This window comes from Pelophylax lessonae, assembly GCF_965119305.1.
Source record: "Pelophylax lessonae genome assembly, chromosome: 7".
Classification (NCBI taxonomy): Eukaryota; Metazoa; Chordata; class Amphibia; order Anura; family Ranidae; genus Pelophylax; species Pelophylax lessonae.
In genome coordinates, this window is record NC_138774.1 from 202,365,450 (window position 1) to 202,387,967 (window position 22,518).

A 22,518-nucleotide genomic window follows, 5' to 3' on the forward strand; every position below is an offset into this window, starting at 1 on the left:
TTGGTCGGTTCTGGTTGCCGAATTCCGAACTTTTTCCGTAAAAAGTTCGGAATTTGGCCCGAATTTCGAACAGTCAATGTTCGGGTCGAACCGATGGTCGACCCGAACCGTTCGATCATCCCTACTGGAGACTCGAACAAACCTGGAATCGGCTTTGATCGGGTTTTCAATATAGTAACCCGGAAGCAACGTCACAACCCCACTTCTGGTTTACTTGGCAGCCAATGGCACCAGTTTTAAAAATTCCAAAGTATTCAAAAATGTAGATCTTGACGTTTTTGAATACTTTCAACTGCAGAGGAGGGGTTTGGGGTCTTTTAGACCCCCGATCCCTCCATAAAGAGTAACTGTCTCTGCCTATTACTGCCAAAAGGGATGTTTACATTCCTTGTGACAGCAATAAAAGTGATCAGAGAAGTTTTTTTTTTTTTTAAAGGGACAAAATAAATAAATTAAATAAATAAGAAAAAAAATGTTTAAAGCGCTCCATCCCTCCATGCTCGTACGCCAAAGCAAACGCATACATAAGTCGAGCCAGGCAAATATAAACGGTGTTCAAACCACACATGTGAGGTATCGCTGCGATCGATAGAGCGAGAGCAATAATTCTAGCACAAGACATCCGATTGTCGGCTTGTTAGTATGATGCTTCCGACAGCCGACAGCGCATTTTCGGCAGTCAGTACAGATTTCGGCCGACAATCAGCAGATTTGCAAGACTGGGCATGCTCAGAGAAGAAAAAAGACACGGAAAGTTAACCATCACATGACATCACTTCTGCAGTCGGCTGTTGTTGGCCGACAAAATTAGTGTGCAGTCTTTTGCACTTTTCAGCGGACAGGACAGCCCTGGACAAAAGACGGCCGATCGTTCGACCGACGATCGGTACGTGTGTGCGGGGCTTAACTCTAAACTGGTAACCGTTAAAAATTTTTAAAGCGTCACCTATGGAGATTTTTAAGTCGCCATTTCACGAGTGTGCGCAATTTTAAAGCGTGACATGTTAGGTATCTATTTACTCCGTAAATTAACCTCATCTTTCACATTATACTAAACATTTGGACTAACTTTTCTATTCACTTATTTTTTAATTCATTGATGTGTATTTTTTCCAGAGAAAATTGCGTTTGAAAGACCGCTGCGCAAATACGGTTTGATATAAAATATTGCAACAACCACCCATTTTATTCTCTAGGGTCTCTGCTGAAAAATATATATAATATTTGGGGGTTCTAATTAATTTTCTAGCAATAAATACTGATTTTAACTTGTTGTAAGCAACACATTTTTAGAAATAGGCCTGGTCTTCAAGTGGTTAAAAACCGCACCACAAACGCTTCAAATGCGCCGCAAAAGAGCTGTGAAAGTGCTGCGTTTTGAAGCAAACCAGTGCGAAAGGGGCCTTAGACTCTATTCACATCAATATGTTTTTATTATACTTTTTGCAGAATTACAGGACAGTTTTTTTTTAACATGGGTTCCTGTGAAACACGTTCACATCATTGCGTTTTTGTGCCTCTGCGTTTTTGGAAAGGGTCAGGGACTTTTTTTAAACGCAAATTGGTGCTTTTTATGCTTTTTTTTTGGTCAATAGATGGCGTTTTTGCCACATTTTTACTGCAATTTTTCTGCAATTTGCGTTTTGTGTTTTTAATTCTGCCCAACAACAAATTTTCCAATAAAAAAGCATAAAAAAACACAAAACGCTGCAAAATTGCAGTAAAATCGTATCAAAATTGCGGTAAAAAAACATGGAAGTCACAGCAAAAAGCACTACATAAAACGCTCAAAAGCAACATGCATAGGTGTGAATGGAGGCTAAGTCCCCCACTCACGTCGGCCCGATTTGACATGCCGGCAATAGGCTCTGATTTGGTATGCGATTTGACTCAATGGAGAATCTGCAGAAAAGCATTTATTGCGTTTTTATTGTGTTTTTAATGCGTTTTTTAAATCTGCACAACAACGATTCCCCCCTCCCCCCAAAAAAAGCATAAAAACACCAAAAAACTAATTGTGATAAAATTGCGGACAATCGCAGTAAAAAAACGTGGAAAGCATAGCAAAAAGCACTACAGAAACGCTCAAAAGCAGCATACATTGGTGTGAATGGAGGCTAATGCTGGCCACACATGTATAGATTTTTGGATGAGAATGTTCGTATGAAAATTCTTTGAACATTCGATAAATGGAAAAATAGTTTGAAAATTGTGTTTTGTTTTCAACATTTCATTGTAAAATGAATGCAATTCCTGAGCGACAACCACATACACTGCCCAAAAATTCCTGCCCCTTCGAATTTTCCCGTCACTGCAGTTGAAAACGGACATCGATTTGACCCCACTAACGATTAGAAAATCAAAAAATGTTCTGAAAACGAACATTTCCGAACGAAAATCTATACGTGTATGGCCAGCATAAGGCCCCTTTCACACTTGGGCGACCTGAAAAGTCGCGCGATTTTGCCACGATTTTGTCACGACTTTGACTGGACTTGAAGCAATGCCTGTGTAATCAAGAGGTCTATGGACCTCAAGTCACATCAAAGTCGGACCAAAGTAGTGCAGGGACTACTTTGAAGCTGTTGCGAAGTTGCACAGATATGACTGGTACTCATTGGAAATCGTTGGGTACGACTTGTCATGCGACTTTGCAGTCCCAAGTTGCAGGACAATTCGCACAAGTGTGAAAGGGTGCTTAGGGAAGTGTTTATAATTGATTTCGCAGCTCCGTGCCCCAGTCTATGCCACTCCGCAGGGTCCAAGGCCTCCCCTATATCCTGTTCCCATTTCTCTATATAAGGGAGTTTGTCATCCGTAAAATGTCAAAACGGGAACAACCACTATTTTATTCTCTAGTCTAGAGTGTCTGCTTTCAGAAAATATATCACATTTTGGGTAGTTTTATGTAATCTTCAGGCCTGAAAATTATTTTTAAAGCATGTGTGCAGAAAAAATTAAATTAAAAAAAATTTAAAAATGCAAAAACGGCCCTGGCAGGGAAAGGGTTAATTGACATAATTGGAACTAAATATGCTAAATTAAAAAAAAAAAGGTAAAGTGTGCTTTAAGACTTTAAGAAGAAATTTCCCAACCTTTGTTTTAAGTTGAAATTAAAAAAAAAAAAAAAAAAGTAAAACTTGCATTTATTGACAATTAAGTATTTGACAATCAAATTATATATTATAATTATAATGATAATATGAAATATGCTAAATTAAAAAAAAATGGTTAAGTGTGCTTTAAGACCCTGTTTATTTGATTGGAAATATTCCAACTTTTGTCAAAAAATTAATTGTCAAAAAATGCAATTTTTACATTTTTTTTTTATTTCAATTTAAAACAAAGGTTGGAATATATCCAATCAAATAAACGAGGGTTTTAAAGCACACTTTTTTTTTTAATTTAGCATATTCAGTTGTCAATTAATAATTATAATTATAATATATCATTTTTGATATCATTTTTATATCATTTGATTGTCAAATAATTTATTGTCAATAAATGCAATTTTTAATTTTTTTTTTAAATTTCAATTAAAAACAAACATTGGAATATTTCCAATTAAATAAATGAGGGTCTTAAAGCACACTTTTTTTTTTTTTTAATTTAGCATATTCAGTTGTCATATAATCATTATAATTATAATATATCATTTGATAGTCAAATAATTTATTGTCAATAAATGCAATTTTTACATTTTTTTTATTTCAATTTAAAACAATCAAATTATATATAGATTAAATGAAAAACAAATATGCTAGAAAAAAAAAAAGTGTGCTTTAAGATCCTCGTTTTATGTGATTGGAACATTTCCAACCTTTGTTTTAAACTGAAATAAAAAAATACAAAAAAGTAAAAATTGCATTTATTGACAATTAATTATTTGACAATCAAATTATATATTACAATTATAATAATTAATTGACAACCAAATATGCTAAATAAAAAAAAATAAAAAAAGTAAAGTGTGCTTTAAGACCCTCGTTTATTTGATTGGAAATTTTCCAACCTTTGTTTTAAATTAAAATAAAAAAAATGTAAAAATTGCATTTATTGACAATTAATAATTTGACAATCAAATTATATATTATAATGAATTATAATAATTAATTGACAACCAAATATGCTAAATAAAAAAAAAAATGGTAAAGTGTGCTTTAAGACCCTCATTCATTTGATTGGAATTTTCAAATCTTTGTTTTAAATTGAAAAAAAAAATGCATTTATTGACAATAAATTATTTGACAATCAAAGTATATATTATAATTATAATGATTAATTGACAACCAAATATGCTAAATTAAAAAAAAAAAAAAAAAAAAAGGTAAAGTGTGCTTCAAGACCCTTGTTTATTTAATTGGAAATTTTCCAACCTTTGTTTTAAATTGAAATGAAAAAAAAAATGTAAAAATTGCATTTATTTACAATTAATTATTTGACAATCAAATTATATAAAATAATTATAATGATTAATTGACAACCGCAAATGCTAAATAAAAAAAAAAATGGTAAAGTGTGCTTCAAGACCCCCGTTTATTTAATTGGAAATTTTCCAACCTTTGTTTTAAATTGAAATGGAAAAAAAAAATGTAAAAATTGCATTTATTGACAATTAATTATTTGACAATCAAATTATATATAATAATTATAATGATTAATTGACAACCGCATATGCTAAATAAAAAATAAAAAAAATTGTAAAGTGTGCTTTAAGACTCTCATTCATTTGAATGAAAATTATTCAACCTTTGTTTTAAATTGAAATTAAAAAAAAAAAAAGAATGTAAAAATTGCATATATTGACAATTAATCATTTGACAATCAAATTATATATCATAATTATGATAATTAATTGACAACAAAATATGCTAAATTAAAAAAAAAAAAAAAAAAAGTATAGTGTGCTTTAAGACCCTTGTTTATTTGTTTGGAAATTTTCCATCCTTTGTTTTAAATTGAAATAAAAAAAAATTGCATTTATTGACAATTAATTTTTTGACAATCAAATTATATAAAATAATTATAATGATTAATTGACAACCGCAAATGCTAAATAAAAAAAAAATGTTAAAGTGTGCTTCAAGACCCCCGTTTATTTAATTGGAAATTTTCCAACCTTTGTTTTAAATTGAAATAAAAAAAAAAAGAATGTAAAAAAAAAAAAACAATTGCATATATTGACAATTAATCATTTGACAATCAAATTATACATCATAATTATGATAATTAATTAACAACCAAATATGCTAAATTAAAAAAAAATGGTATAGTGTGCTTTAAGACCCTCGTTTATTTGTTTGGAAAATTTCCAACCTTTGTTTTAAATTGAAATAAAAAAATAATTAAAAAATTGCATTTATTGACACTTAATTTTTTGACAATCAAATTATATATAATAATTATAATGATTTATTGACAACCACACATGCTAAATAAAAAAAATAATGGTAAAGCGTGCTTTGAGACCCTCATTTATTTAATTAGAAATTTTCCAACCTTTGTTTTAAATTGAAATGAAAAAAAAAATAAATGTAAAAATTGCATTTATTGACAATTAATCATTTGACAATCAAATTATATGTCATAGGTATAATGATTTATTGACAACCGCATATGCTAAATAAAAAAATAAAAAAAAAGGTAAAGTGTGCTTTAAGACCCTTTATTTGTTTGGAAATTTTCCAACCTTTGTTTTAAATTAAAATAAAATAAAAAAATAAAAAATTGCATTTATTGACAATTAATTTTTTGACAATCAAATTATATATAATAATTATAATGATTTATTGACAACCGCATATGCTAAATAAAAATAAAAAAAAATCATAAAGCGTGCTTTGAGACCCTCATTTAATTAATTGGAAATTTTCCAACCTTTGCTTTTAATTGATAAAAAATAAAAAATAAAAAAATGGTAAAGCGTGCTTTGAGACCCTCATTTATTTAATTGGAGATTTTCCAACCTTTGTTTTAAATTGAAATTAAAAAAAAAATTGCATTTATTGACAATGAATTATTTGACAATCAAATTATATATAATAATTATAATGATTAATTGACAATGGCATATGCTAAATAAAAAAAAATGGTAAAGTGTGATTTAAGACCCTCGTTTATTTAATTGGAAATTTTCCAACCTTTGTTTTAAATTGAAATGAAAAAAAAAAAAAAAATTAAAAATTGCATTTATTGACAATTAATTATTTGACAATCAAATTATATATAATAATTATAATGATTAATTGACAATGGCATATGCTAAATAAAAAAAAAGAAGGTAAAGTGTGATTTAAGACCCTCGTTTATTTAATTGGAAATTCTCCAACCTTTGATTTAAATTGATATATAAAAAAAAAAAATGTGAATTCTTGATGGGTTTGATCCGGTATGGTGGAAGAGTGGGATTGATAGGTGCGTGGGCAGGTTGGTGTGTGTGTGTGGCTGTAGCCGGAGGCCAATCCAGCTGCTGCAGGTGTGTACAATCCAGCCCCATGTCCCAGCTTCCTGAGAGCGCAGGGCTCTGTCTCCTCTCTCTCTCTCCTCCCTCGTCGCCTCCCTTCTCCTGCTTTCTCCTTTCCTCTGACGTATAACAAGGATTCTCTTCTGTGTCTGCTGGGTGAAGGGGAGAGCGAGAGAGAGAGAGAGAGGGAGAGAGAGAGAGAGAGAGAGGGGGGCAGACAGGAGAGCAGAAAAAAAAAAAACAAGGAAAAGGCGGAGGGGCTGTGCATAACAGAGATGGAGAGGAGAGGGAGGGAGGAAGCAAAATAGAGCAGTGGCGGAAAAGAAAATAGGCCAGCATTAAACCCTCATCTCCTCTTCTCCTTCCTCCAGGCTTTGGACCATGTTTCAGGCTGTTTCCTCCGTGCCCTCGGGGTTGCAGGCACTGAATGTGACTCAAAGACCTTGCGGGAGCAGAGTGGCCCAGACTTGTAGAGGAGCCTGAGACAGGTAGGAGGCTCAGCCGTGCCAACCTAAAAAAAAAAAAAAAAATACAGAAAAAAAAAAAATTGTGGGGCTTCTTGGCAAAGGTGGCGGAGGTGCCAAGCATGTCGTGCTGTCAATTCATTTGCTTTGCTTTATCCTCTGCCCTCCTTGTTCCTCCCACTCTGCCTGCTCTGTCATGCAGTGTCCGTCTGCTTCTGCTCAACACCATCTACTTGTTAAACAACATGAGTGCGGGGGAGAGCGAGCAAGAGCATAGAGCGGTGGGGGAAAGAGCTGTGCGGTGACGGGGGAAAAAGCATGGAGCGCGCTGACAGACAGGTGAGACGATCATGTGTACCGCTTTGCCGTCAATATCGCCGCTGAGCAGCCTTCGCCCCTCTTCCCCCTCTTACTCTTCCACCTTCTCTCTCAAGCTGTTTTTCCTCTCTCTTTCAATCTGTAAAGTGCACCCGTAGTTTTGGATAAGAGGTGGGAACGGGGGTAGGGATGTGGAATTTGGCCCTTCTCTACGAGCAGGCTGGGAGAAAATGCCCTTTTATTAGAACTGTTCAATGGTTATGTCTTTGCACGGGCCGGGAGAAAATGCCCTTTTATTTAAATAGTTCAGCATTTGTGTTCTTGCAAAGGCCTAGGGAAAATACCCCTTTTATTAAAACCATTTTGTGCTTAGGTCCTTGTACAAGCCTTTAGCAAATGCCTTTTAATTAAAATGGTTCAGCGCATAGGTCTGTGCACAGGCCTGGAGCAAATGCCCTTTTATTAAAACGGTTCAGTGCTTAGGTCCTTGCACAAGCCTGGAGCAAATGCCCTTTTATTAAAAATGTTTAGCGTATAGGTCCTTGCACAGGCCTGGAGCAAATGCCCTTTTATTAAAAATGTTTAGCATATAGGTCCTTGCACAGGCCTGGAGCAAATGCCCTTTTATTTAAATAGTTCAGCGTTCAGGTCTTTGCACAGGCCTGGAGCAAATGCCCTTTTATTAAAAATGTTTAGCGTATAGGTCCTTGCACAGGCCTGGAGCAAATGCCCTTTTATTAAAACAGTTCAGTGCTTAGATCCTTGCACAGGCCCGGAGCAAATGCCCTTTTATTTAAATAGTTCATTGTTCAGGTCTTTGCACAGGCCTGGAGCAAATGCCCTTTTATTAAAACAGTTCAGTGCTTAGATCCTTGCACAGGCCTTGAGCAAATGCCCTTTTATTAAAAACATTTAGCGCATGGGTCCTTGCACAGGCCCTTTTATTAAAACGGTTCAGTGCTTAGATCCTTGCACAGGCATTCAGCAAATGCCCTTTTATTAAAAATGTTTAGCGTATAGGTCCTTTCACAGGCCTGGAGCAAATGCCCTTTTATTTAAATAGTTCAGCTTTCAGGTCTTTGCACAGGCCTGGAGCAAATGCCCTTTTATTTAAATAGTTCAGCGTTCAGGTCTTTGCACAGGCCTGGAGCAAATGCCCTTTTATTAAAAACATTCAGCGCATGGGTCTTTGCACAGGCCTAGGGAAATTACCCCTTTTATTAAAACGGTTCAGCGCTCAGATCCTTGCACAGGCCTTGAGCAAATGCCCTTTTATTAAAATGGTTCAGTGCTTAGGTCCTTGCACAAGTCTAAGGAAAATACCCCTTTTATTAAAATGGTTCAGAGCTTAGACCCTTGCACAGGCCTGGAGCAAATGCCCTTTTATTAAACTGGTTCAGCACTCAGGTCTTAGCACAGGCCTTCAGAAAATGCCCTTTTATATATAAACGGTTCAGCACGTGCACATGTCGCAGCTGCGATTCCACCCTGGCATTACCACCCCCTGATTGTGATCCATTCTAGTGGATGCAGCTAATCTGTGCACTAGTGCAGGATCCAAGGGGTTAAAGCAGGCAGTGAGGAGGCAATACAGTGCCTGTCAAATGCTCTTTGAAGAGTGATCCAAATGCAGATTGCTCTTCAGAGAGCAAAGCACATGTGAGAGAGCCCTTGAGATTCTTTTACTTCTTTAGATTGTAAGCTCTTGGAAACAGGACCTGAACCCATTTTGTTTTGTTGCATGTTACATTATATTAACCCTTGTATGGTCATTGCTGTCATTTCTCTAATTTGTAAAATGCCATGAAATACACGGGAGGTGTAACAATAGATTTAGTAATATGTAAGTCTATGTATTCCCAATGGGGGTGATTTACTAAAACTGGAGAGTGCAAAATCTGGAGCAGCTCTGCATGGCAGCCAATCAGCTTCTAGCTTAGCTTGTTCAATTAAGATTTACCAATAAAAAACCTGAAAGCTGATTGGTTTCTATGCAGAGCTGCACCAGATTTTGCACTCTCCAGTTTTAGTAAATAAACCCCAATATCTATTTTTCAGTCTGGCACTGTGCCGCATTATCAAATTGTTATTTATTTATTTTTTACCAGTGGAAAAGTTTCGTAGCTGGAGATCCTGCCAGTAACAGCGCTTCCTGTTGCGGGCTGAAAGTACTAAATAACTGCCTTGCAAATATTGTCAGTCTGCCGGGTGCACTTCTTCAGTTGGCCACTAGGCTGCTTATCAGGTCTGACCAAATGAAGAAGCTCACACAGCAGCAGGGCCGGGACAATGGGTGGGCAGGAGGGTCGGCTGCCCTGGGCACTGTGGTATCATGTGAGCTTGGGGGGGGCACCATAAGGAGATTTGGGGGAGGGGATCTGTGTTGACAAGGGGAATTTGGGGGGGGGCAGTAGAGGGTAAAAATTGTTCTAGGAAGGCAAATTTGGAAGGTGTGCTATGAGTGGTGATTTGAGGGTATTTGTGTTGGGAAGGGGGATGGGGGAGGAGGATTTGTACTAGGAGGGGAAATTTGTGCTATAAAAGTATAATGGTAGAGGATAATTTTTTTTGGGGGGTGGGGGGATGCGTGCTTGTAAGGTTGATTGGGGGTATTTGTGCTAGGAGGGGACATTTGTGTGTGTGTGTGTGTGGGGGGGGGGGGGGGGTTCATGCTAGGAGGGGGAATTTGTGCTATAAAAGTATAATGGTAGAGGAGAAACATTTTTTTTTTGGGGGTGGGATGTGTGCTAGTAAGGATGAATAATGATTGGGGGTATTTGTGCTAGGAGGGGACATTTGTAGGGGGAATTTGTGCTTTAAAAGTTTAATGGTAGAGGGAGAAATATATATTTTTTTTTGGGGGGGGAGGGGGGATGTGTGTTAGTAAGGATGATTGGGGGGTATTTGTCCTAGGAGGGGAAATGTGTGTGTGGGGGTGGGGGGTGGGGGGGGGGGATTTGTGCTAGGAGTGGGAATTTGTGCTATAATAGTATAATGGTAGAGGAGAAATATTTTAATTTGGGGGGGGGGGGTAATTGTGCTAGGAGGGGAAATTTGTGGGAGGAATTTGTGCTATAAAAGTATAATGGTAAAGGAAAAATATTTTATTTGGGGGGGGGGGGGTGCTAGTAAGGATGATTGGGGGGTATTTGTGCTAGGAGGGGACATTTGTGTGAATGAATGTGTGGGGAGGGATTTGTGCTAGGATGGGGAATTGGGAGAGGGGAATTAGTGTTGGAACGGGGGGATTTAGAGTGAGGAGTTATGCTTGGAGGGGGATTTTCTTTTGGCGGGGGGATTTGTGCTGGGGGCAAACGAAGATATAGAGAATTTGACCTGGGGGGGAATTGGGGGGCAAATATTTGTGCTGGGAGGAGGTGGAATTTATACCTGGGGGTGAGCATGCAGATTAATGCCTAATTCTTTTTTTTTTTTTTTGGGGGGGGGGGGGGGGTATTTTATCTGACATATAATGCTCATACAACTTGGACAGGGGCACATTTTGGCATGTTCGCCCTGGGCTCTAGGTGACCTTGCCCCAGCACTGCGCAGCAGGCTGACAACGCTGCTGCTTATTATGAGGTGGTGGCTTAGTGTTGTCAGCCTACAACAGGAAGCACTGTTACTGGTATGATCATTAGAAACTTTGCAAGAGATTTTCAAAAAAAAGTTTGTCTGAGAAAACGGTATTGTCACAAAAATTGAGGAAAGAAGTCACTACGGTCAGCCAGGTCTTGCAGAACCTATTCTGCTACATATTTTTGGTTAAAAGAATCCCAATAAGTGTATATTGATTGGTTTGCGCAAACGTTATCGCGCCTAAAAACTAGGGGAAAGATTTATGTCATTTTTATTTAATTATTTTTTTACTAGTAATGGCGGCGATCAGCGATTTTTAGCAGGACTGCGACATTGCGGCGGACAGATCGGACCCCTAACTGACACTTTTGGGGGGGACCAGTGACATTACTACAGTAATCAGTGCTAAAAATATGCACTGTTACTGTACTATAGACACTGGCAGGGAAGGGGTTAACACCAGGGGCGATCAAAGGGTTTAATGCGTCCCTAGGGGGTGCTTTCTTACTGTGAGGGGGTGGGGTTGTAATATCAACACAGAGATCTGTGATCCTAAATATCAGGAACACAGGAGCTCTGTATTGATAGCAGAGAGAACAACGGTCTGCTGTGTTTACAACAACAGAATGCCATTCTTTCTTCACGGGGATCGATTGCGGGTGCCCTGCGCCTTAGCTTCCTCACTGGTGAGCGCACGCGCCCACAGGATCGCTCCCGTGAACTGCCGTACAGATACAGCGATCCGCAGAAACCTGCTGACCGTTATACGGCGGCTGGTCAGCAAGTAGTCAATAGGCTGCCTCTCCTTTCCCTGTCCAATCACAGGCTGTTACCTAACTGCAGCAGAGAAAAATCAGGTCAGTGTGGTGCTGTGTGGTATAGCTGTATAAATCTCAGGACTGGATGGGTAGTATTATAAAAACTTTGGCCCCTTTCACATGGGCTGTCCCATCAGGTCCGATGTCAGATTTTCAGGCGGACCTGATGGGACCCTCCATTCACCCCTATGGAGCAGTGGATCTCAGCAGTGACGTCCGCTGACAACCGCTGCTATCCGATCCTGTCCACAAAATCCAGACAGATGGTGGTCCTATTTTTCATCTGTCGGATCGGATTGGATGAAAATAGACAGGCAGTCCGTTTTCCCCCGATCTCCCCATAGAGAAGAGCGGGACTCTGTCCGCCTCCGCTCTGCACAGTAAGCGGAGATAGACCTGTCATCCACCTGCTCAGCGGGGATCAGCAGAGCGATCCCCGCGGAGCAAGCAGATTCCGTCCTATGGAGGCACCCGTGTGAAAGGGGCCTTTGGCTGGTAAAACAGCTCCCTTGAGTATATATATTTTTTATGTATTTATTTTTCTCATTTGTGTATTTAGCTGTTTGCCTGGAGTGGAGGCATGACTGGCTCACATGTTATTTGTTAAAGTGATAGTAAACTCGCATTTTGATTTTTACTTAGGCCCCTTTCACACTTATGCGGCGCGATTTTACGACGAGATTTCGACACGACTTTGCCGCGATTTTGACACGATTTTGAGCAATGGCTTAGGGCTATATACCTCAAAACGCATTAAAATCGTGCCAAAGTAGTGCAGGAACTACTTTGAAGTCGGTGCGACTACTTTGAAGAACGGCACTGATATGAATGGGGCTCATTGAAAATAATGGAAAATTACTTTTTCATGTGATTTTGCGGTCCAAAATCGCGGGACAAGTCGCACTAGTGTGAAAGGGGCCTTACAGGTAAGCCTATAATAAAGCTTCCCTGTAGGTAAAATGAACCACTTCTGGACCGAAAGGATTTTCCCCCTTCAATGACCAGGCCATTTTTTTGCGATTCGGCACTGCCTTACTTTGACGGAAAATTGCGTCACTGCAATAAAATTGATGACGTTTTTTTCCCACAAATAGTTTTCTTTTGGTGGTATTTGATCACCTCTGCGATTTTTTTTTTTTTTTTTTGCGCTATAAACAAAAAAGGAGCGACAATTATGAAAAAAAAAAATATATATTTTTCTCATTCTGCTATATAATATTACCAATAAAAAAAATGTAAAAAATAAAAAATTTTCATCCTTTTAGGCCAATTTGTATTCTGCCACCTATTTTTGGTTAAAAAAAAAATTGCAATAGGCGTATTTTGATTGATTTGCCCAAAAGTTATCGTGTCAACAAACTAGGGGGAAAAATTTAGGTCATTTTTATTTATTTATTTTTTTTTTTTACTAGTAACGGTGGCGATCTGCGATTTTTAACGGGACTGCGACATTGCGGCGGACAGATCCAACCCTTAACTGACATTTTTGAGACTTTTGTGGGGACCAGTGACATTACAACAGTAATCAGTGCTAAAAATATGCACTGTTACTGTAAAAATTACACTGGCAGGGAAGGGGTTAACACTGTGGGTGATCAAGGGGTTAAATGTGAGCCTAGGGGAGTGTTTACTAACTGTATGGGGGAGGGGCTTGTGAAATGATCACAGAGACCTGTGATCCTATATAGAAGGATCACAGGCGCTCTGTGATCATTTCAGAGAGAACGGTCAGCTGTGTTTAAACAGCTGACCGTCCTTCTCTCTCACTGGGAAGCGATCGCAGGTGCCTGGTGGCAATTGCGGCCGCCGGCCCCGTGAATCAGCATCCCTGCTGCCTAGTGGGGGCGGGAGCACACCGCCGCCGGCGCGCACTGGCCCCCCAGCACTACACGTGCGACCGACTTAGGGCTACATTGCTTCACGCAGGAGAGCCAGCCTGTCGCAGTAAATGTGCGGCGGGCGGTCGGGAAGGTGTTAATATCTCCTTAACATGCACCATATAGGAGCTATTCTAGCGAGCAGCAGCCGGTGACATTACCGTCACATGCGCTCTAATGGAACGGCATACGCGTACCATTCCATCAGAGCTGCGTGCTGTGGCTGAGATTCCTGCACTAATTTATGGGAGTGACGTCATCGCGTCAGTCAAGTGGTTGCAGCCCTCCAACCCAGAGGGAAGATGGGGTGAAGATGGAAGCCTCTGTAACGGTGACAGAGCGCCCCTGGAGGGGTGCGCTTCAAGGTAATTCTTTCATAATGCGCTAGTATGCCGTGCATATTGCCTTGCAGGGGGAAACTCCCCCTCCCCCCCCAAGAGTTCGCTACTACTTCAGTAAAAAAAAATCTGATAGCGGCTGTAACCATTCTTGCCTTTATCCAATATAAGCTGAGCCTTTTGGCTGGAGTTGGCATTTAGGACTGGTTCCCATCTGCAGGGCTGCTATCACGGGGCCCCGTACAACCTACCTGGCAGGGCCCCCCTCCCCCGAATATATCAAAACAATATTTTCACTAAAATCATTATTAGCGGACACAAACATAACAGGGAATCTGTGTGAATTAGCCCTTTTTAACTGTTTTTTACATTAAATTATAATTTTTTTGTAAAATATTTACAATTATTTTGTTTTACAATTTTCTTAAATTATTTTTTACAATGTTTAATTATTATTATTTTTTTTTTAATTTGTTATTTTTTTACAGGACAGGGAAACCTGCAGTGCTCTGGGAGAGGAGGGTACGCACAGTGAAAGGGGGACACACGGAGAGGGGGAGGGATCAGAAGCAGGCAGAACAGGGAGGGGGATCAGATTCCTTGTGTCTGCGTCTCTCTCTGCAGCAGCTGAAAGCTGGCAGGAGGGGGAGAAATTGGCTTTCAGCTCTGCGGCAGCTGAAAGGGGGACACACGGAGAGGGGGAGGGATCAGAAGCAGGCAGAACAGGGAGGGGGATCAGTGTCGGAACAGCAATTACAGGAACGATTCCCTGTGTCTGCGTCTCTCTCTGCAGCAGCTGAAAGCTGGCAGAAGGGGGAGAAATTGGCTTTCAGCAGAGAGCCGCACAGGGCTTCCTTCTGTAATTGTCCCCCTGTCTGACCGCACCGATTCCCCGTACTGTTGGGGCCCCCCTGTGTGCCCGGGCCCCCTACAGGAGGACTGGTGGTCCCCCCCTATCAGCGGCCCTGCTCATCTGTGCTGTGTGTTTTAAGTGTGTTGCATTCTGGGTGCATTACTATTGAACGTTATATCAACATGTGTTTTCATGAAAGTGCATCCAATATCCAGTGAACAGGATTTAATTTAACATAACGCACCACAAAGGCACATAAAACACACACAGGCCTTAGGGCAGAGCCACTGATTGACTTTCATACAGGATGGTACAGTAGGTGGCTTTAATACCACCCTTGAATGCATGCAGGTAATATGCCTAGTGTTTAACTTCAGATGCTTCCTGTACCTGGGGAGCTGCAGCTGGCTCATACCGCCTGCCATAGGCATGGGCACACCCTAATCTCCCGGTGTGGTGCAGATTCCCCATTTAGATCTCTGATATTTCACCAAAGCTCCCTAACGGGCTCCTAAAAAAATTGTAAAAAAAAAACTACTGACACCGTCCACTGCCCTATTGACACCAATCTCTGCCCTATTGACACAGTCTATTGCTCTGCACCGTCAGTATATTGTATCACCCCATGTGACACAGATTCCCCCTGCTGATATCTCACCAAAGCCCCCCAATGGGGCTCCCAAAACAGTTTTTAAAAAATAATTAAAAAATTCAAATATTATAAATAAAAAACTACTGACACTGTCCACTGCCCTAATGACACCATTCTCTGCCCTACTGACAAGTCCACTGCTCTACTAACACCGTCCTCTGTCCTACTGACAAATCCACTGCCCTACTGACACCAACATCTGCCCTACTGACAAGTCCACTGCTCTACTGACACCAACTTCTGCCCTACTGACACCAACCTCTGCCCTACTGACAAATCCACTGCTCTACTGACACCAACTTCTGCCCTACTGACACCAACCTCTGCCCTACTGACACCAACCTCTGCCCTACTGACAAGTCCATTGCTCTACTGACACCAACCTCTGCCCTACTGACAAGTCCACGGCTCTACTAACACCGTCCTCTGCCCTACTGACAAATCCACTGCTCTACTGACACAAACTTCTGCCCTACTGACACCAACCTCTGTCCTACTGACAAATCCACTGCTCTACTGACACCAACCTCTGCCCTACTGACAAATCCACTGCTCTACTGACACCAACCTCTGCCCTACTGACACCAACCTCTGCCCTACTGACAAATCCACTGCTCTACTGACACCAACCTCTGCCCTACTGACACCAACCTCTGCCCTACTGACACCATCCACTGCTCAACTGACACCAACCTCTGCCCTACTGACAAATCCACTGCTCTGCTGACACCAACCTCTGTCCTACTGACACCAACCTCTGCCCTACTGACACCAACCTCTGCCCTACTGACAAATCCACTGCTCTACTGACACAAACTTCTGCCCTACTGACACCAACCTCTGCCCTACTGACAAATCCACTGCTCTACTGACACCAACCTCTGCCCTACTGACAAATCCACTGCTCTACTGACACCAACCTCTGCCCTACTGACACCAACCTCTGCCCTACTGACAAATCCACTGCTCTACTGACACCAACCTCTGCCCTACTGACACCAACCTCTGCCCTACTGACAAATCCACTGCTCTACTGACACCAACCTCTGCCCTACTGACACCAACCTCTGCCCTACTGACACCATCCACTGCTCAACTGACACCAACCTCTGCCCTACTGACAAATCCACTGCTCTGCTGACACCAACCTCTGTCCTACTGACACCAACCTCTGCCCTACTGACACCAACCTCTGCCCTACTGACAAATCCACTGCTCTACTGACACCAACCTCTGCCCTACTGACAAATCCACTGCTCTACTGACACCAACCTCTTCCCTACTGACACCAACCTCTGCCCTACTGACAAATCCACTGCTCTACTGACACCAACCTCTGCTCTACTGACACCAACCTCTTCCCTACTGACAGGTCCATTGCTCTACTGACTTTGCCTATTTTTTAATACATTTGGGTTGCACACGCTAATGGAACAGGCTGCGCACACCTATTACCACTTACCTTCATCTCTTTTAGGGCTTATAATTCAGTTCAATGCTACAGGTGCACTTTTACTCCATCTCATTTTCATGTCTCGTAGCATCTGACACCTCTAATGTCTTTTGTCACTCTGGCGTTTCCCTCCCTCCACCCAGTCCTGTATGTTTCCCTTGGGCTAATGGTCTCCTCTCTCATAGAGATGGACCCTTCCGGCACGCTCTGGCAGTTTCTCCTGCAGCTGCTGGAGGAGCAGAGCCACCGACACCTCATCTCCTGGACCTCCAATGACGGCGAGTTCAAACTCCTGGATGCGGAGGAGGTGGCGCGACTCTGGGGCCTGCGGAAAAACAAGACCAACATGAACTACGACAAGCTAAGCCGAGCTTTGAGATACTACTACGATAAGGTAGGGTACAGCACGTAGAAAGATGATGGACACTGGTAAACCTGAAGTTCATTGTTAGGCCTCATGCACACTGGGCGTTTTTACAGCGGCTGTTTTGGGCCTCAGGCCTTTTTTTGTACAGCCAGTAAACTCCCCAGCATGGTATCCTAGGTGTCCATGCACACACAGGTTTTTATCAGCTTTTTTTGGCAGGGGCCTTTTTCAGGCTGGAAAAAAAACAGAACTACTGCATTTGAAGAGGAGTTTTTCAGCTTTAAAAACACTCTGACGCTGAAAAACATGGCTAACCGACGTTTATGAGTGTTTTTGAGCCCAAAGCTTTTGTGGAAGTATACATTTGCTAAAAAATGCAACTAACGCTATTGCCGTTTTTATAACGTCCAGTGTGCATGAGGCCTTGAAATGCACCTTACTGCTCAATTTGATTTGGATCAAATGTGGGCTCCTGCTCTATGTGTCCATGCTGGGGAGATTTTCTCCACACTTCCTTTGTCATTGGAGGCTGTTACCTGGACAGAAATAGGTCTGCACATGTTGTAAAGATTAGGTGTCAAGGGTTTAAAGCCCACTCAGGTCGATTAAACAATGATTCCTTGCAGTGGGGCTGAGCTTGTACTGCAAGGGTTGTCTAGGGTGGAGGAGAAACAGCTTTACTTACCTGATCCTCCGCTCTCCCGGCAGATAGCACACCCACATGATACAGTGGTGGATTTTCCCCAGGTTTCCTCACATGAATTACAGGGCTATGGACCCTGCTCTGTTTTTAAAAGAGAAGTAACATATAGAAACATAGAAACATAGAATGTGTCGGCAGATAAGAACCATTTGGCCCATCTAGTCTGCCCAATATATCTGAATCCTATGAATAGTCCCTGGCCCTATCTTATATGAAGGATAGCCTTATGCCTATCCCATGCATGCTTAAACTCCTTCACTGTATTTGCAGCTACCATTTCTGCAGGAAGGTTATTCCATGCATCCACTACTCTCTCAGTAAAGTAATACTTCCTCATATTACTTTTAAACCTTTGCCCCTCTAATTTAAAACTGTGTCCTCTTGTGGTAGTTTTTCTTCTTTTAAATATGCTCTCCTCCTTTACCGAGTTGATTCCCTTTATGTATTTAAAAGTTTCTATCATATCCCCTCTGTCTCTTCTTTCTTTCCAAGCTATACATGTTAAGGTCCTTTAACCTTTCCTGGTAAGTTTTTTCCTGCAATCCATGTACTAGTTTAGTAGCTCTTTTTTGAACTCTCTCTATAGTATCTATATCCTTCTGGAGATATGGCCTCCAGTACTGCACACAATACTCCAAGTGAGGACTCACCAGTGTTCTGTACAGCGGCATAAGCACTTCTCTCTTTCTACTGCTTATACCTCTCCCTATACATCCAAGCATTCTGCTGGCATTTCGTGCTGCTCTATTACATTGTCCTCCCACCTTTAAGTCTTCTGAAATAATTACTCCTAAATCCCTTTCCTCAGATACTGAGGTCAGGACTGTGTCAAATATTCTATATTCTGCCCTTGGGTTTTTACGCCCCAGGTAAAGTATGGGATTACCTTTCTTCGAGAAACGTACTTACCTAGCTGGATGCAGAATCGGTGCTGCATCTGTCTCCTGGCGCCTCGAAGACTGAGAACCAAGAGATCTAACACAACAGAACGCTCGGTTCTCACAGCTCCCCGAGCAGAGAGCTCAGTCACCAGCTCTCTTTTCTGACCCCCCCTGCGCTTACTGGAGCGCTGGGCTGTGGAGGAGGTGGGAGTGGCTGACTCAGGCTCTCAGCAGCTCATTAAGAGGCTAAGCTAGGTGCTGGTCCAGGCATGTGGGCAGATCTCGACTCCTTTGTCATGATCTTGCCTGAGCCTGGGTTGGCTCTGTGACATCAGCAGACAGCAGACTTCAGCCCGCTGTCTGCTGAAAATGGGTCACAGGAGTGCAGAACGAACTGCATTCCTGTGATCCACAGGAGAAGTACAGCCTTTGGTACTTCTCCTTTAATTACGTCAGGACCCTAGAACAGTAGAGCGTGGGGGGTCCAGACGCTGCCGGGACTGGTCTAGATGCAGGGAGGAGCAGAGGATTGGGTAAGTACCTTTACTTTTATTCTTCCTCTACGCACTAATGAGTGATCAACCCTTGCAGTGCAGGCACAGCCCCACTGCAAAGCATAGTTTTTTATTTGCCCAGAGTTGGGCTTCATAGACATAGTCCACTCTTCAAGCATTTATTTCATGGAAAAAGTTGCAAACAGCAGGATTCCCAATAATAATACAACCTCTTTGCAATAAGCAGCCCATCTAGGGCTACACTGGCTTTCAACCTATTAGAATGCAGCCTCTCACGAAACACAACAGCGTCCACAGGGCATCTGATAAGGCAGTACAGCTGGACCTCCTATACTGGGTCCGGGCCCCCCTTTTGAATTGATGGGGCCTGGGCCCAGTACAGTAGGGCCAGCTTTATTGCTGACATCAATCCTCTTGTGCCTCCCCCTGCAGCACTTCTGGCTTCAACTCCTCTTTCTCCCTCCAGCTGTGTTTGCATGGGGATCAGTTCCAGTATCTGCATGTCCCTATGCCCCTGCTGTCCGGGACCCCTGTGTGCTCCCCTTATACCTGCTGTCCGGGCCCTCCTGTGTGCCTCCTTTCCCTGCTGCACTTCTGGCTTCCCTCCTCTCCTCTTCTGCCGGCAGCTGCTGAAGACACATGGGGGGGAGGTCATTTCAAAAGGGAGAGCTTTGAAGGGGCCGGTTAATAAATCATATTTGTCAGCCCCTTCCTTTCCTGAATGAACACAGTGATTGATCGGTACTGATCCTTCCTGTGTCCATTCATCATCAAAGCATAGTAAACTGTGTTTACTATGATTCAGTTTGTGAATGAACAGAAAGCCACTGAGTGCCTCCTATTCTTTCATCTGCAAGGCTGCAGAGAAAGGGACTGATGAATCTAAGTCCTGTTATGGGGCCCTGAGATTTCCAAAAGCAGCCCTAAGTGTCGATATGTTGCTCCTGCAACTGTACCTACAGGTAGCGGTCTGGTTAGTGCAGACAGACATACACCCCTAGTGTGTCCATGTGCTTCTGCTCCCTGGCAGCACAACAGTCTCCTTGGTTTGAGCCCTGAAGGCTAGTCAGCTGCCATACCTAATGGCCTGAAAATACCTGCGCAATCCGCAAATGCTAATCACTATCAAAGCGTATACTCAGGGATGGAGGCTTCATCCCTCCCAATGTTCTGCAAATCCTCCGGGTTCCAGGATCTAGTCTTGGATCAAAATAAAAGGCCAGTTTACTCCTAATAAGATACACACTCCGGAGCCATTCAGCCTGCATGGGGGAGAACCTTGGTGACACCAAATCCTCTCCTACACTATGACATGGTGCAGCCCTATCATAATGTCCATAAAAAGAATTCTCATCTTTGTAGACTGGAACAGTTCTACCACAGGGGCATCTTTCCAAATTGACATTTTACCCTCAATCTGGAGATATTTCCTTTAATTTCCTATTTTTTGAGACATGAACGAGGGGTCTCTAGAGTAGAGGAGGGCAACCAGCTGTTGTGGAACTAAACGCCCCATGGGACATTACAAGACTGACAGTTACAAGCATGACTCCCAGAGGCAGAGGCATGATGGGAAGACTGACAGTTACTCCTAGAGGCATGATGAGACGTGTAGTTCAGCAACAGCTGGAGGGCAGTGGTTGCCAACCCGTACTCTAGAGATACAAAGGGAATCAACGCATAACAGAGTTGAAGCCCTTCCCCACTCTATCCAAAACAAGTACAAAATGATAAATTGTCATGTGAAGTTGAAAAAGGTTCCAAGCAACATGGCACTGTTATTTGAGATTCATCACCTTCTGCTCTTCCTACTCCGAACTGTTTATTCTGTCAGGCTGTGTTCTTTAAATATAGTTAGCTTTGTTCCCAAGCATTATCTGTCTCCTTTCAGAACCCATTGTCTTTCAGATTCAGATGTCTAACAAGAAGACCATTGGTTTTACAGCTAATGGCAGAAGTACCCACCATCTAGTGTCCTCTTTGAGCTCCTTGCTGAGGTAGCTACTTGTACTACTGCTGCGCTGCTAAACACTTTAGGGCCCGCACCAGCACCCCCTCTCTCTCTTATCTCCAGGGCTTAGACTCTGGCACCCCCTTTCTCTAAGCCTTCTCCTCAGGTTAGCTGGCTCCCAAATCCCTCTGACCTTCTTGAGTGGTCCCCTCTCCTAGGCAGACCTCTGGGCGGTTTCAAGTACTCACAACACTGTTTTCCCCCAAAACTTCTGCCCAGCAGCTCCACTCAGTCCACAGCACTCTCGATTCCTCTCTGCAGCTCAGCTCAACCTTCGTCCTCTAGGCCGACCGCCCAGGACACCTTCACTAGCGCTGACAGGAGGAGAGACAGCCATCCCCCTCCTTTTGGGACTCTGTTTTCCTTGCTCATTTGCCGGAAAAACAGGAAGCTGACGGTTCTATGTCTTTGTGAAAACTGGATACATAGGACTGCTACTTTCTTGGGTTTCAGCTGTCCCCACCCAGCCCACACACAGGCTGGTCAGCACACAATACCGACATTTTGAAATTTTGCACCTGAGACTATGTCTAAACTTCAGAACCCTTTCTACAATTTCCAAACGGCATCCCTGTTGTTCGGCTGAAGCACGCTGATTTCTTGTTTTTAACACTTGTGGGCAGGCTAATTGTTCGAAATCACTACAGTGGAATATACCACTTTCCAAGGGCACCCCTGAGGAAGGAGTAATCACTGACACTCCGAAGCGCGTTGGGTCATTACCCTGGGGCCATGTGGTCACTATCCATCTGTTAATGTGATGTATTACACAAGCTTGCCAATCTTTTAATCTTTTGTAACAATTTTTTCTAAAAAATATTATTTGTAAAATTCAATTTGTGTATATGTTATAATCGAGTGCCTATAAAGTCCCACCACTAGGGGAATTTTTCTTCTTTCTGTTTTCCGCCAAAGGCGCCCTGTCACATGCTCCCCTCAGACTTACAGCCCATCAGTGGGCAAACTCCACCCACTGAGATAGCCACAAGCCCTGGTGTGCTATTGGCTAGGTTTCCTCCACTGTCCAATAAGAGCCCTCATTGGACACAGTGGGGAGACTCCCCAGGCACAACAGGTCACACCTGGAAGCATGTGACAGCCTAATTAAATGATCAGGCCCCCCTGATATTCAGACAGGGCCACATATTTGCTTTTTCCTAGCACCTACCTAGGAGGGTGCTACATCAATGTACGAAAATATCGGCCAATATCGGCCGATACCGATA

General features: G+C 42.1%; 1 protein-coding gene across 3 annotated transcripts in view; it reads left to right on the forward strand.

Moving 5' to 3' along the window:
• The first annotated feature begins 6,657 nt into the window (after positions 1 to 6,657).
• ELK1 (ETS transcription factor ELK1) overlaps positions 6,658 to 22,518 on the forward strand; it is a 34,808-nt gene continuing 18,947 nt past the window's right edge. Inside the window, exons 1-2 of one of the 3 annotated variants that reach the window (XM_082262997.1) lie at positions 6,658 to 7,266; positions 17,001 to 17,209. In XM_082262997.1, coding sequence (XP_082119123.1) covers positions 17,003 to 17,209 — 207 coding nt within the window. In that variant the 5' untranslated portion in view covers positions 6,658 to 7,266; positions 17,001 to 17,002. Of the gene's footprint in view, positions 7,267 to 16,982; positions 17,210 to 22,518 lie in introns of those variants that run through there. The other 2 variants (XM_082262996.1, XM_082262995.1) reach the window with 2 other exon arrangements.